We start from the raw sequence: 14,311 nt of genomic DNA on the forward strand, positions 1-14,311 counted from the left end.
GGGAAAAAATCACAGCTCCCCGAGTCGTCTCTCGAGCCGGAACTGACAGGAACCCCTGCCTTTTTTTTTCATTCGCCATCGTCTCCATCAACATGGCTGCCGCTCTTCCCCGCGCGGCCGAGGCTCCCTGTCATTACCGCCGGCTTACCGCACGCGGCTAGCGGTCGTCAGTTTTTTTTCTTTTTAAGTATTTTTTATTATTATTATTATTTTTCTCTCCGCGCGGTTCGAGGAGTTATCCCTCCGTCACGCGTTAAAGGGTTCTCCGCTGTCTCCCTCTTTCTTTTCATCGTCTTTCCCTCTTCTTCCTCCCCTCGCCGGTCCCCCCCCCCCCCTCCCGTGCTTTCTCTTCCCGCGGCCCATGCGCGCGCGTGTTTCGGGGTCGTGACCTCCTCTCAGGGAGCCGGTCGGCCCGCAGACAGCGGCCCGAGGAGGAGAGGGATGCTGACGCTGGCGCGCAGCTTTTTAATTGAGACGTGCTGTCAGGGTGACAAACACGCGTTTGCATGGAGCGCCGCTTCCTTTAGGGCGGGGAGCTACGCGCTGCGGCGGCGGCGATGGCGCTTCCCGCGAACACTGCTAATCAGCCGGAGGAGGAGGAGGAGGAGCGGGGGGAGAGCCGGGGGGGGGGGGGGCTTCCGGAGGCTTCTCGGCTCCGCTCCTCGTCCACCCCGGCTCTTTTCCCCCTCAGTGTGCTTGTCCTCCCTCCCCGTCTTCTCACTGATACTCAGCCAAGCAGTGGAGGTGTGGAGGAGCTTACCTGAGTCCACAATCCGTTAGAAACCCCGGCTGCGGTTGTCACTCGCGGTTGCCTGTTTGAGGAGAAACGCCCCGGGACTCTTTTCAGCATGCTTCCAGGCAGCTGGGAGTTCCTGTTCCTGTTCCTCCTCTCGGCCCCCTGGCGCAGTACAGTGAGGAGAGTAAATCTTTACTGTCCTGACGGTACAGTTTGCTTTCCGGCGTGTCGCTTAATATTGACGCCGGCAAAACCGGAACCTTAAAAGCAGGAGCCAAGTGTATATACTAGAACCAGGCTGCCCAGCTCTGCTCCTGGAGACCTATCGACCGGCTCTCATTTCAGCCCCAATTTGGCACACCTGATTCTACTAATTAGCAGCTCAGCAAGACCTCTTGCTGTTGAATGAGATTGAATGGGCTTTTGTAGGGTTAGAATTAAGACCTGCTGGACGGTTGATTTCCTGAAACGGGATTGGGCAGCCTTGTTCTAGCCGTTTCATGTTTTACCGTTGGGCTCATGTCACGCCAGGGATATGCCAGGTATGACCACGCCCAGGAAACGGATCATCGGCGTGTGTGATCATCTGATTCGGTGTTTTACTATAGGCAAGCACTGGCTATACACACCAGAAGGAGAATGGTCCAAAAGTTCTGATGGGCTTGGTGTTGGGGTTGGGACTGGTTTTGAGGCATGTCGTCTGCATGGACCATATGACTTATCTGCCAGACACTTCTTGGTTCTAGGGCATGTCAGTCATTGCGTCTCCTTTGATGATTGGCTCCTTTCACTCTGAGCCCTTGTTTCAGCGTTTCAGAGCAGATCTTTTGTGTGTGTTTCCCCTGATGGCGAGATCTGGGAGCGTGTAGCTTTGCTAACAGAGTTCCGGGGGGGGGGTCCTCTGTGGCCCCTGTGTCTCGGCGCCGTCGAGCGGCGGGGCCCGCGCGCGCGGCCGCTCGCGGTTCCCGTGGAGACGAGAAGGGCCAGCGAGCTACGCATCACAGAAGCGCATCGTCGGGACCACTTCACTTCCCCCATTACCGGGCCGAGCGGATGCGTTAGCGCGCGTTCTCCGCCACGCGCCCGCTGTCATGGCAGCCCGCGCGAGCGGAGAGCCTCGTTACGCAGTCATGGAGCACCGCGCCTCGCCCTCGCAGCCGTGCGGAGGGGAAGAGGAGGTGTTCATTATGTAGTCATGGGATACCGCGGCTTACTCTCGCGACTCTGCGCTCTCCGCATTAGCGTGACGGGCGGAATGGCGTGGGACGCGTCGCCATTGTGAGGGGGGGGGGCGGGGGGGGGGGGGGCGTCTCCATCATTAAAATGTCCCGAATGTTTGAGAGCGGGATACCATTATCCGTCCGCGGGGCGCGCCGCGCACCTCCGGACGCAGCCCGGCCCCCTCTTTTCGGAAATGATCCGCCGAGCCAGCGGCGTGTCGTAGCAGCGGGGCATTGTGCTGAGACACCGCCGCGTGTTTTTTTTTTTTACCGCGAAGGCGCCCGGAACCAATTAAGACCCAACACAAAGCCGCGGACGGCGGCGCGGTCGCTTAGCGAAGAGAGACGTTTCGACTGAAGCGAGGGAGGCGTGGATCGGGACGCCGCGCGGTGTGCACGCTTCCTGCTCTCCGCGGTGCCGCGTCCTGGCCTATCGCGGACGAGCTGGTGATTCTGACAACTGTGTCTGAGGGGAGTAGAGCGGCGGTAGAGGCTGGGGTCAGGGTGGCCTGAAGACTCACAGGGTCTTCTTTTGTTGACTTTAAAATCAGCAACCAGTTTCAGCCAGCAAAAGCAAGTGACGAGAGCTACAGTAACAGTGTAACAGAATAATTAATCTGCTTCAGCTGATCAGTGTGGGAAATGGGGAAAAATAACACCCTGTAGCTTTCCTGGGTCAGCTACAGTACTCCTAACTCTAGGAAATATGCTTCAGGATTGCACAAATACTGTCTAGCCAAGTCCCGTCAAATCCCACTCACTTCCAGATCTCTAGTCATGCAGCCCTGTGCTAGTGCAGTAGTGTGTCACAATGCTTAAGGAACTGGTGTCGGAACCATGACGGCCCGTGGGTTTGATTCCTGGGCATGATGGCGTATCTGAACTTCTAGCTTCCAAAATACTCCAAACTCCAAACGAGAAAAAAAAAAAAATCAAGGATTGCGGGTTCGATTGTCACGTTCGTGCGCTGTGGTTCTACCCTTAAGCAACGTAGCTGATCTGAATTGCTTCAGTAGTGTATACAGCCGTATGAATGGGTTGTATGTAAAAAAAAAAAAGACTGAGACTGTGTAAGTCTCTGTGAATAGGAGTATCCGCTAAATACCGCAATGACCTATCCGGTCCCAACGACCCCAACCTCAGTGTCAGTGAGTCTGGCTCCCTAGCCGCTTAAAAGCCCCAAATTTAAATGTTCTGAAAGCGTGGACACAATGGCTTACCGCTGGCTCTGACTCCTGCCGAACCCTGGCGGCCTTCATTTTACAGCCGTCCAGGTATGAATGAATGAATTTACGACCGTGGGGCTGGACTATAACCGCCACCATCTGCACGAGCGGGGAACCTGTCTTAATGCATTCCATTGAAATGCAAAACCTAGCAGGCACTTAGTCTGTAAAGGCCTTTAGAAATATGATTAATAAATGAATGCGCCGGAGTGTATATTATAAATGGCGCTGGGAGGGAGTTTTGAAAGACCTGCTGTCGTTTCAATATGTCTGAAGCCCTTTTGTTCCCATCCAGGGCACCGTCTTCTTTGTGTGTCTCAGCAGGTAGATGCGAGGGGTTAATCCACACAATGGGAATGGTTGGGGATGGCTTTATGCTGTTTATAGTTCATTGTTCATCCTTCACTAAGCTCCCCAAAATGTCATTGTGCATTGTTTCCCCCCCCACCCCCTTCATTTTCAACCTTGCCTTTAATCCCGTGTCTGTTTCATGTGTTTGAATGAATGAATATTGATTCGCCCTTTTTTCATCTCGTTTAAGAGCGTTGTTTGTAGTTTGAGCTTTTGCTGTGCGGGTGTGTGTCCTGTTATGTTGAGCCGTGCTTTTATGTGTGTGGGCATGTTGTGTGTGTGTGTGTTGTGTGTGTGTGCCTGCGTGTGTGCATGTGTGTGTGTGTGTGTGTGTGTGTGTGTGTAAGAAACTGTGAGCGTGTGTGTGTACTTTCGTGTGTATGTATGTGGTTGTGATTGTGTGTGCATTCATGTCTGAATCTGTGCATAAAGTATATGTTTGTGGGCGCATAATTTTAATTTTCCTGTGTTGTTTCATGTACATTTATGTGTTAATGTTTGTATGAACATTCAGTTTTACCATTGTTTTGTGTTTTTCACATGTTCACATGAATAATTTTGGTGTGTTGTGTGTCTATATGTGCGTGAATGTTTGTGAGGAAGCATCCGTGCTCCTAAGCTGTGTGTGTGCGTGCGTGTCTGTGTGTGCGCGTGTGTATGCGCGTGCGTGCGTGTGCGCGTGTGTATGAGAGTGGATTGTTACGCTGTGTTGTGGTCTGATCCATGGGTGTCTCTGGTACAGCCCGCACGAGTGCCACCCCCCAGGCCCCCACCCCCCCGGGTTCAACGCAGCGCAAGGCCCGTGAGTACCCCCCCAAACCCCCCCCCACCCCAACACCGATGCCCCTCGTCCCGGGCATCACCGCACCTCCCAAATCTGCCCCCTGGAGTGATACACTGTGCACGCAATCTGAGGCTGCAGGCACTATATCAACCACAGTATGCGCGAGTGCTTTTCTGCCTGTGTGAGTATGTGTGTTTCTGCGTGTGTGAGTTTGTGTGTTTCTGCGTGTGTGAGTGTGTGTGCGTTTGTGTGTTTCTGCGTGTGTGAGTTTGTGTGTTTCTGCGTGTGTGAGTTTGTGTGTTTCTGCGTGTGTGGGTTTGTGTGTTTCTGCGTGTGTGGGTCTGTGTGTTTCTGCGTGTGTGAGTCTGTGTGTTTCTGCGTGTGTGGGTTTGTGTGTGTCTGCGTGTGTGAGTCTTTCTGCGTGTGTGAGTCTGTGTGTTTCTGCATGTGTGGGTTTGTGTGTTTCTGCGTGTGTGAGTCTGTGTGTCTGTGTGTGTGGGTTTGTGTGTTTCTGCGTGTGTGAGTCTGTGTGTCTGTGTGTGTGAGCTTGTGTGTTTCTGCGTGTGTGGGTCTGTGTGTTTCTGTGTGTGTGGGTCTGTGTGTTTCTGCGTGTGTGAGTCTGTGTGTTTCTGCGTGTGTGGGTCTGTGTGTTTCTGCGTGTGTGGGTTTGTGTGTTTCTGCGTGTGTGGGTTTGGGTGTTTCTGCGTGTGTGGGTCTGTGTGTTTCTGCGTGTGTGAGTTTGTGTGTTTCTGCGTGTGTGGGTTTGGGTGTTTCTGCGTGTGTGGGTCTGTGTGTTTCTGCGTGTGTGGGTGTGTGTGTTTCTGCGTGTGTGGGTTTGTGTGTTTCTGCGTGTGTGGGTTTGTGTGTTTCTGCGTGTGTGGGTCTGTGTGTTTCTGCGTGTGTGGGTGTGTGTGTTTCTGCGTGTGTGGGTTTGTGTGTTTCTGCGTGTGTGGGTGCATACTGTGACATTTAACTGTAGCTGGAGTCTAACCCTGTCGCCTTGTGGCTGCAGAGCTTCGTTTATGTTTCCTGTGCCCCGGTGTGTGTGTGTAGCGCCCGTGCTCGTGTGTGTGTGTGTGTATGCGCCCGTGCTCGTGTGTGTGTGTGTGTGCGCCCGTGCTCGTGTGTGTGTGTGTGTATGCGCCCGTGCTCGTGTGTGTGTGTGTGTATGCGCCCGTGCTCGTGTGTGTGTGTGTGTATGCGCCCGTGCTCGTGTGTGTGTGTGTGTATGCGCCCGTGCTCGTGTGTGTGTGTGTATGCGCCCGTGCTCGCGTGTGTGTGTGTGTGTGTGTGTGTGTGTGTGTGTGTGTATGTGTGTGTGTGTGTGTGTGTGTGTGTGTGTGTGTGTGTGTGTGTGTATGCGCCCGTGCTCGTGTGTGTGTGTGCAGACACACCGTGACAGCGAGCTCTTCCTGGAGTCCTTAATCCTCTAGTTTTGTCTTCTGTTTTCCGGTTTGTGTGTGTGCGTGTGTGGCCACTGGCCTGCACTGTGACTGCCTGCCGAACCTCCTCACTGATTAACATGACTAAACCCAGCAGGAGGTGCTGTTATTCTGGTATTCTCCTCCTTTTTTGGTCCCTCTGGCCAAACTCACTTCCTCCGTGAACCTCCTCAGCGTACCTGTGCAGGGTGCTCCTCCCTGCAGTGCGACTTACCTGTGAGAAAATTCTCAAAACGCTCAATGTGTGCCGTGATTCCTGAGAATGTACCGGAACTGATTCACTGTGTTAGGAAAAGACAAGACTCTCTGAGGATTCGGTAAGTTAATGGCCTTCCGTGAGATGATAACATCTCTACATGTTGACTGGAACTGGAGAGGAAGCTGTGGAGATGCAGTGTGTGAGGTTATTTATGGGGGGGGGGGGTTTGCAGGTGTGGAGTGTGATTGCAGGCGCGCATATGCTGCATGGTGCTCCCCCTGCCTGTTTGTTAGCACCTCCCCCCCGTGTGCTGAGGAAACAGGAAGTGTCAGGAAGCAGGGAACAGGAAGCGTCTCGTGTAGTCGCGCTCACACCCCTCATCCCCGATCACGTCAACGTGGGACTGAGTGTCGGGATACGAAAACAAACGAAAACACACAGGATTGCATTAACCAGCGGAAAATTAAGAGCGTAGCTTTTGTTTTCCAGTTCCCCCTCCTCTCTCTCTCTCTCCATCTCTCCCTGTCTCTCTCCCTATCTCTCTCTCACCCTCGCCTCTACCTAAATGAGATGACAGAGGTTTTATTGCCTCTTAATGTCACATAGTTGCTTAGCATGCACCCTTATCCAGGGTACGTACAGTACGTTTGCAGTATTCCCACAGCCTTGACAGCAAGGGGTAACCTTTGGTTTTATGTGCTTATTTTACTTTATGGCACTTATTCGCTCCTTTGTGTGTCGGATGGGTCTGGAGAGCCAGTGCAGTGCATAGAGGGAAATTCCTCCTCCCTTGGGAAGCCTGTCTGGGCAGCAGCGTTCTGTTGTGGAATGGGATCCTGCCGCCTCTCTGGGGTAATATTAAGTCCCTGTGCAACACAGCTGTAGGCATAGCTGTGGGTATATATTTATCGTCCTTGTATTGTATAGTACAGCTTTATCGTGTTTGTGCATTGATATTAAGCTTCCTGAGTCGACCATTTCTGTGTAGCAATAGAGATATCTTTTGGCTGCGCAGCTGTTGTGTATCTGTTTAGTAATGCTGCAGTCCCTGAGTTGCACAGCTGTAGCGTGTCTTTGGTTGGACAGCAACTGTGCTGTGAGCTGTTTTTCTGGTGCCTGTGCCAGCGGAGGGATTCTCTGGAGCCCAGCGTTCCACAGTCCTCCTGCTGGGTGTGCGCGCCTCCCAGTAATCCCAGACTTCCGCTGGCTCCCACGCCGACTGTTTACCCTGTCGTTTATGCTTTTCGGTGTGTGTGTGTGTGTGTGTGTGGGGGTGTGTCTGTGTGTGTGTGTATTCGTAGGTGTGTGTGTGTGTGTGTGTGTGTGTGGGTGTCTGTGTGTGTGTATGTGTGGGTGGGTGTGTGTTTGTGAGACATGAGAGAGAGAGAGAGTGAAATGCTAAGCCTCCAGTGAGGACACAGAACCACTCCCCCCACCATATTTTTCTAGAAATGTGGACTGACCTAGCCCCCAAAGTCCCCCCCCCCAGCACCAAACCCTGACTCCTACCCAACACACACACACACTCTCACACACACACACACACACGCACACACACACACACTCTCACACACACACACGCACACGCACACGCACACGCACACGCACACACACACACACGCACGCACACACACACACACACACACACACACACAGTCTCACACGCACACACACACACACACTCTCACACACACACACACACACTCTCACACACACACACACACACACTCACACACACACTCACACACACACACACACACACACACACACACTCACACACACACACACACGCACACGCACACTCTCACACACACACACACACACACACACTCACACACACACACTCGTTGCCGGCGTGCCTGGCCGGCGGGGCCGAGCCGGGGGCTCTTCTCTGAAGCGGCGCGGGGGGAGAAGGTGAAAGTATTCACGGCACGATGACAAGCCAGCGTCACGCATCACCTTCCAGCTCAGGCTTAATTAAACAGCCTTTCATTCCCCCCCCCCCCCCTCCGCCCCCCTCCGCCGGCCCCGCCGCTTTGTTCGCCCGCCCTTAATGAAGCAGTCTCCTCCATCCATCCCGCTGATTGCCAGGCCGCTGTCTTTGTTTGTTGGCTCCCGGCCATCTGGCTGTGCTTCGCCGCCTCCGCTCGCCTAATTAGCTCTGTTGTTCTTTTTCCTCCCCAAGTTTTTTGCGCCCTGTTTCAAGTTCAGGCAAACAGCACCAAAACTTAATCCCGTCCACCGCCCCCCCCACACCCCCTCCTCCCTCCTCCTCCCCTCAGCAAGGGGCCGGGGTCGGCCTGGACATGGCCCGAGCGTGACCTCCCCTCTCTGCCCACCGGTGGGGGATTCGCCGGTCCCTCCCCGGCCGAACTTCGACCCTCACAGTGGGTCTGTGGCTTGTCTGTGGCTTGTCATTGCCCGGACCGATCCACGTCTTGCTCACGCCACGCCCTGCAGGAGGCGCTGTGCGGAACTGAGGCTGAGAGACTCACACCTGCTGCGGAGCGTGCGTGTGTGGGCTTCTATGTGTGTGTGTGTGTGTGTGTGTGTGTGTCTGACTGTGTCTGAGAACACTGCGATCGTACTGCAGCCTGGCTTGTTTCCATGCCCACATCTCAGGCAGGTATTTCTCTGAACACAGTTAGCGCGGGGAAGCCTTACTGTGGCTGTGGGCGGTGCTCGCTGCCCTGCTGCTGTTTGTGGGTTGTGTGTCTGCTTCCTGTCCACCACAGAATGAGGCTCAGGGATACACACAAACCAAAGTGTCTCACCTCCGCCCTTTTCCCCCTCCAGTCGCCTCTGAACATGCCCTGATCATCGCTTTACCTGTTTAGCTCCGCCCCCTTTCCTGCTCCACCCAACTGGCCCCTCCCTTTCAGGATCTCTTCTCCCCTTTAATGCCTGTGTTCACGAGGGGGCATCCTCATCTCCATTCACCTGTTACCTCTCTGTACACTGGGTCAAGAGCGTTCCCTGAGGTGTTCACTGAGCATGCTCCCGGTCGGGGGTCAGTCAGAGGTCATCTGGCCCCCACCCCTCTCATGCCTGTGCGTGTGAATGCCCTTCCTGTGTGTCAGCGGGGGGGCTCTCTGACTGGCTGGCTTATTGCAAAATGGAGGCGTTTCCATGCGAGAGGCCATTCATAATGAGAGCCAGAATTCCTCTGTGCTTGGCTGTGTGCAGTGAATCGTGATGCTCACCTCCCTTGTAAGTAAACATTGAGTAGAAAGAGGCTTCTAAGTGTGTGTGTGCGTGTGTGTGTGTGCGTGTGTGCGCACGTGGGTGTGAGATTATGTACAGGTAATCGTGTTCCTTTGAGTTTTCGTATGTGCATGTGAGTGTGGTTAGCTAGGCTGAGCAAGTTTCTCCGGACTTCCTGTTCTCCTCAGTGTTTCTCTCTCTCTGCGCCGAGCTCGCACTCATTCCCCACATGCCCTCCTGGCACCGGTCGGTCCCGTGCCCTTTCCCGGCCGCGGGGCCAGCTCGCGCCCGTCTGCCGCCGGGCTCTGACCTGAGAGAGAGCGCGCGGCGCGGCGTTCTGCGGTTACTCAACGCGGCGCGTGTCTCGGGTGCTGTGAGCTTCTTCTGGGCTTTGTCCTGCAGGGGGCCCTGCTCTCTCTGCTGTGTCCGTTGGGGCTTTTGTGCTCCGTTGTGGGGTGCCTTTGTCCGGAGTAGGCATTGCAAGCGACCTGGTGTTTGGATGAAAGTTAAAAACCTAGCGTCCGCTCCTTCAGGCTCGCTAAGTGTGTGTGAGCGCGCGTGCGCCCGTGCGTCTCACTCCTGTCCGTGTGACCTTCCCCCGCAGGCTCGCCCCCCGCGCCCCCTGGTGGTGAAGAGGCCCCGCAGCAACGTCGCCCTGGACGCCCGCCGCACCTCCGCCTCCAGCCCCGAGCAGTAAGCGCACCCTCCACTCCTTCATCTGTCCTTTATCTCTTCACTCATCTCTCCATCCATCTATCCATCAGCAGTGGGATATACTGTGGGATAAGCAGTGTGATATACTGTAGTCTCCTACCACAGTCAACAAATTACTCTAGGTTTGAATCCAAAGTTGGGAAGCTGCCGTACTCTAGAACGTAAGTAAACTGAAAAGTTTTGGTAAACACCCAGCTGGGTCAACATAGTAAACTATTACAGTTACATATCCCTGGACAAAGGCATCTACATTATTACTAATTATGTAATTAACTGTATATTATATATGTAATGTACCTTTCTCTCTCTGCACTCACACGCACTAGAATTCACATAGTCTACAGTCTACACTCCATCCGCATGCAGATATTACTGTACTTTCTTACTCCAGCCACTGTTAGTCAGTAATCACCAAACAGCCCTGTTAGCTCAGTGTTTAGTGTCACGCTTACATCATTTAATGAGAAGACCACATCTTAGTTTTTTTTTTTTGTCTGTGTGAAAGATACTACTAATAGAAGCACAATATGAAAACTATGACAGATATACAATGTGATTTATTTTGGCTGATCCCTTATAGTCTATATTAAAATGATATTTGTCCCTCTTGGGCAGTGGTTAAATCAAACCCGACCAATAATCATTTGTTGCAAACATAGCACTATACTTTATGTTTTTAGCTCATATTTTATATGGTTAAAACATAGCTCAAAACACAAACCAGAGGTTGCATCATCTTTTTTTCCCCACAGCAGATGGGACAAACTTTGATTCATTTCTCGGTCTGTGACTTTGGCAGCTCGTGAGTTTGAAATAGGGGAGTCTAAAAAATCTGACCTTTAAAAGTTAGAATCGTCCCGAATCTGTGTTTGATTATTCGATATTATTAACAAGGGCCGGCTGCTCGCGTAAAGATCAGCCGTTTGCCGCTGATTCCGTTTTGACTTGATTTAGCACTGCCTGTGTGTTCTGCACTTTAAATCATTTTAAATACAAGCAACGAGATAGAATTTCTGAAAGAAACTGGAGATCGGGTGAAAACCGAATGTTGAAATTGGGTGTGTAGACTTACATTTTTTTTAATGGAAGCATTGAACATTAATTGCATTAAGGAATTTAAGAACATGAACACTTTGCATGGCAGTAAGCATTACCTTATCAGTTAAAGTTTTTATCGATCTCCGATGAGTGGCATAAGAGTCCACAGTGGTTACAAAGCTATGGCCACTCTCTTAGATGCAGTTTAGTGTAGAGGATTTTCCATTTGATTGTAATAGGTGGTCCTTATTAAAATTGTAACGGAACAAAACCAATTCAGATTCACACATTCGACTGGCAGTTAATGGGTAAAAATAATTAATAAATTAATAAATAACCAACCGACACTTAACAACCCCCTAATGTCCTGTGCGCATTGAGGCTGAGAGGGACTGAGGGGTGAGTGAGGCCAGACCCATCCCCGTGGTCCTGTTTGGGGGGGTTCAGAGCTAGCACTGGAGCCAGAGGGACCTGCTCCTCCAGGTGTAATTACTGCCTGTAATTAGCTGGCTTCCTCATGACGAGCTCCACCGTACCGCAGGGTGCTGAATACCATTTTATTGAAAAAATAATAATAAACTCGCACCCAAGACGGTAATTGAAAAAAATATCCATTTAAGGAAGCGTAGACACTGCGCGTTCAAAAAAAAAAAAAACCTCAGAGAGCTTTGTGTGTTTTTATAAAGAATTCTTTCCGGATTTTATTTTCAGTGAAAACGAGTTAAAGGAGTCGGCCAAAGCGATTCCTCTGCAAAAAAAAATCATGTTTATTTTATGCTGGCGGGGGGCGGGGGGGGGGGGGGGGGGGGGGACAAATAGAGCTCGCTGCCTCAATTTTTCCCTCTTTCTTTCAGTTTGAGAAAGGCCGTGATGCAAGAGGGTGCGGAGGTTAGCGCGGCTCAGACAATTTGCAATTGAGCCATTTCTCCGCAGCAACATTCACACCTGCTGAGCCAATTTAGCATCCTGGAAGCAGCCTAACAACTAGATATATAATTATACGCTAGGTTGACCCCAAACTATTAGACTCAAAGGGGCAAAATTGTGTCTTCCGTGTGTATTCAAATTAAGCTTGAAGCCATCCCCAGACAGAGGAAGGAAGCGGAGAAATGAGGAAGAAAAAGCGCTGCTTTTTCTCCACGAGGTGAGAAATGAGAAACCGCGGGCGAGCGGTGGCGGTTCGCAGGGCGGAGCCAGGAAGCGCTGCAGTTTGCGGTCTTGCGGGCCGATCAGGCCTGCGGCTGACGGACAGGATGTAGAAATGACTCCGCGTCCTTTCGTAGCAGAGTTGCGGTCATCGCGGTCGGTAGAACCGAATAGTGATACGCATGGTGGTCTGCTTGTTTTGTGGTCAGTTTCTGGCCGCTTATTTTATTGTTCTTGACCGCTTCCTGGAGCGTGGGTAGTAATGTGAACTGTGGTCTCGGTGGTGCGTTGAGTCGGCAGGATGGGGAGGTTGTTTTCATCGGAGCGGTTCGATTGACACTGAACATCCATCTGATCAGCGATGCTTTAACCGTACACACGAATGCTCATCTCTACAGCCTTCAGGGGGCTCCCAAACTCTCAAGGCGAATAATGAAGATCTATACTGCACCCTTGTGGCTTTTTTTGCATACTGCAATTATTATTTTAAATCGCAGTCGGCGAGGAGGTGGGCTTCACAACAGAACCGCAAGTAATACAGAAGTAAATGGCAGCGATAACAACTTCACCGGATAAAGTATTCTGGCTGCGTAGCGCGTTCGGAGTTCTGGATTTCGCAGAGCGCTGCCGTGAGCTGAACGCGGAAAGCCTTCGCTGAGTCACGGTAAGACGGACAGCGAGAGGCTGTCACGGCTCCAAAGGCCCTCGTGGACATGTACCTGTTTCGGGAATGGGGGAATTCCTGTTTATTCCGGCTCCAAACGGGCGCTCCAGACGGGCGGCGCTCCGAACGGCAGAGCGCGCTCCGAACGAAGCCGGGTCACACGGGAGACGGCTCCCGGCGATCGACGCCCTCCACGACCGCCTGAGCCGATTTTTTTAATCCGCGCGCCTCTTGCCTCCCCCCCCCCCCCTTTTAACCAGAGGTGCCGGTGATGCCCCCCGAAAATGACAGCTCGCGTGAATATTAAGCATCCCCCGGCTTCTTTTCTACATCTTATTCCCCCACGCCCCTGCCCCCACCCTCACCCCCATCCCCGCTACGCCCTCAGCCTCCTCGGCGGCTGGGCTCCCCCCCCCCCCCCCCCCCCCCCCCCGTTCGTGTCAATTAAAAGTGAAATATCTGCATTTGTCAACATTTCATCTGCGGGCCGGGCCCGTGACGTGTCGCTGATTTGTCGGGGGTTCTCTGACACTCGAGAGGGAGCGGGAGGCGCGCGGAGCCCCCCCCCTCCTCCCCCCCCCCCCCTCATTAAAGCACGCGGCGGCTCCATGATGCTCTACTCGGCGCTACGCCTGCTCGCCCCGCCTCGACGCACCGTCTCCCTGACACGATACTTACCCGGGAACAGCGCCGCCTGTCAGGCCTGTCACATGCCAGCGAGGGCCCGCTCAACCACGGGGGAGGGAGGGGGGACGGGAGGGGGGAGGGAGGGGGGGGCCCGCACAATCTCTGCTGTTTATCCCCTCAGCCCCCCACCCCCACCCGTAGCCCCTCTGTTCTCTCTTTCTTCCTCTCTGGGTCTCTGTCTCTTTATTCTCCTTTCCTCTCCTCCTGCCCTCTTTTGGGGAGGAGGAGAGGTCGTCCCCTCGTCCCGAACGGGGTCCTAATCCGTCGCGCGGGTGGCTTGTCGTCCCCGGAAACCGCGGCGGAACGGCCGCGCGGGTCAGAGCCGCTGACGCCGCGGTCTGGTGGTCCTGGAATCCGCTGCGGAAGCCGACCGCTGAGCGTGTGCGGGGCGGTGCGGGCGGGGAGGGGTCACCCCACGCGTCCCCGTCCTCGTCCTCTTTCTGCCCGAATGACACGCTGTGTCCGCTCACTTTACCCAGCAGAACTCTGTGTGGCTTTGTCAGTCCTCCCTTAACAGGATAGTGAAAGCTGCGTTTTACTCCCTCTGTGTGTGTGTGTGTGTGTCTGTCTGTGTGTGTATATGTGTGTGTATGCATGTGTGTGTAGGTGTGTCCGTGTGTGTGTGTGTGTGTGTGTGTGTGTGTTTTTGTCTGTGTGTCTGTGTGTCTGTGTATGTGTGTGTGTGTGTGTGCGTATGTGTGTATATGTGTGTCTGTCTGTGTGTGTGTGTGTGTGTGCATATGTGTGTCTGTGTGTGTGTGTGTGTGTGTGTGCGTGTGTGTGTATATGTGTGTCCGTGTGTGTGCGTGTATGTGTGTGTGTGTGTCCGTGAGTGAGTGTGTGTGTGTGTGTACGGGCAGGGCCTCTTGGCTGAGACTTCATCCCTGCATTCCTGCAGCC

The 14,311-nt window shown here is 53.2% G+C and overlaps 1 protein-coding gene across 1 annotated transcript in view; it reads left to right on the plus strand.

Annotated features, from left to right (window-relative positions):
* Window positions 1–14,311, plus strand: part of dennd1a (DENN/MADD domain containing 1A) — a 134,757-nt gene that overhangs the window by 115,271 nt on the left and 5,175 nt on the right. Inside the window, exons 20-21 of the mRNA XM_035379310.1 lie at window positions 4,276–4,335; window positions 9,767–9,855. Of these exons, the coding sequence (XP_035235201.1) occupies window positions 4,276–4,335; window positions 9,767–9,855 (149 nt within the window). The remainder of the gene's footprint in view (window positions 1–4,275; window positions 4,336–9,766; window positions 9,856–14,311) is intronic.

This window comes from Anguilla anguilla, chromosome 10 (genome assembly GCF_013347855.1).
Source record: "Anguilla anguilla isolate fAngAng1 chromosome 10, fAngAng1.pri, whole genome shotgun sequence".
Lineage (NCBI taxonomy): Eukaryota > Metazoa > Chordata > Actinopteri > Anguilliformes > Anguillidae > Anguilla > Anguilla anguilla.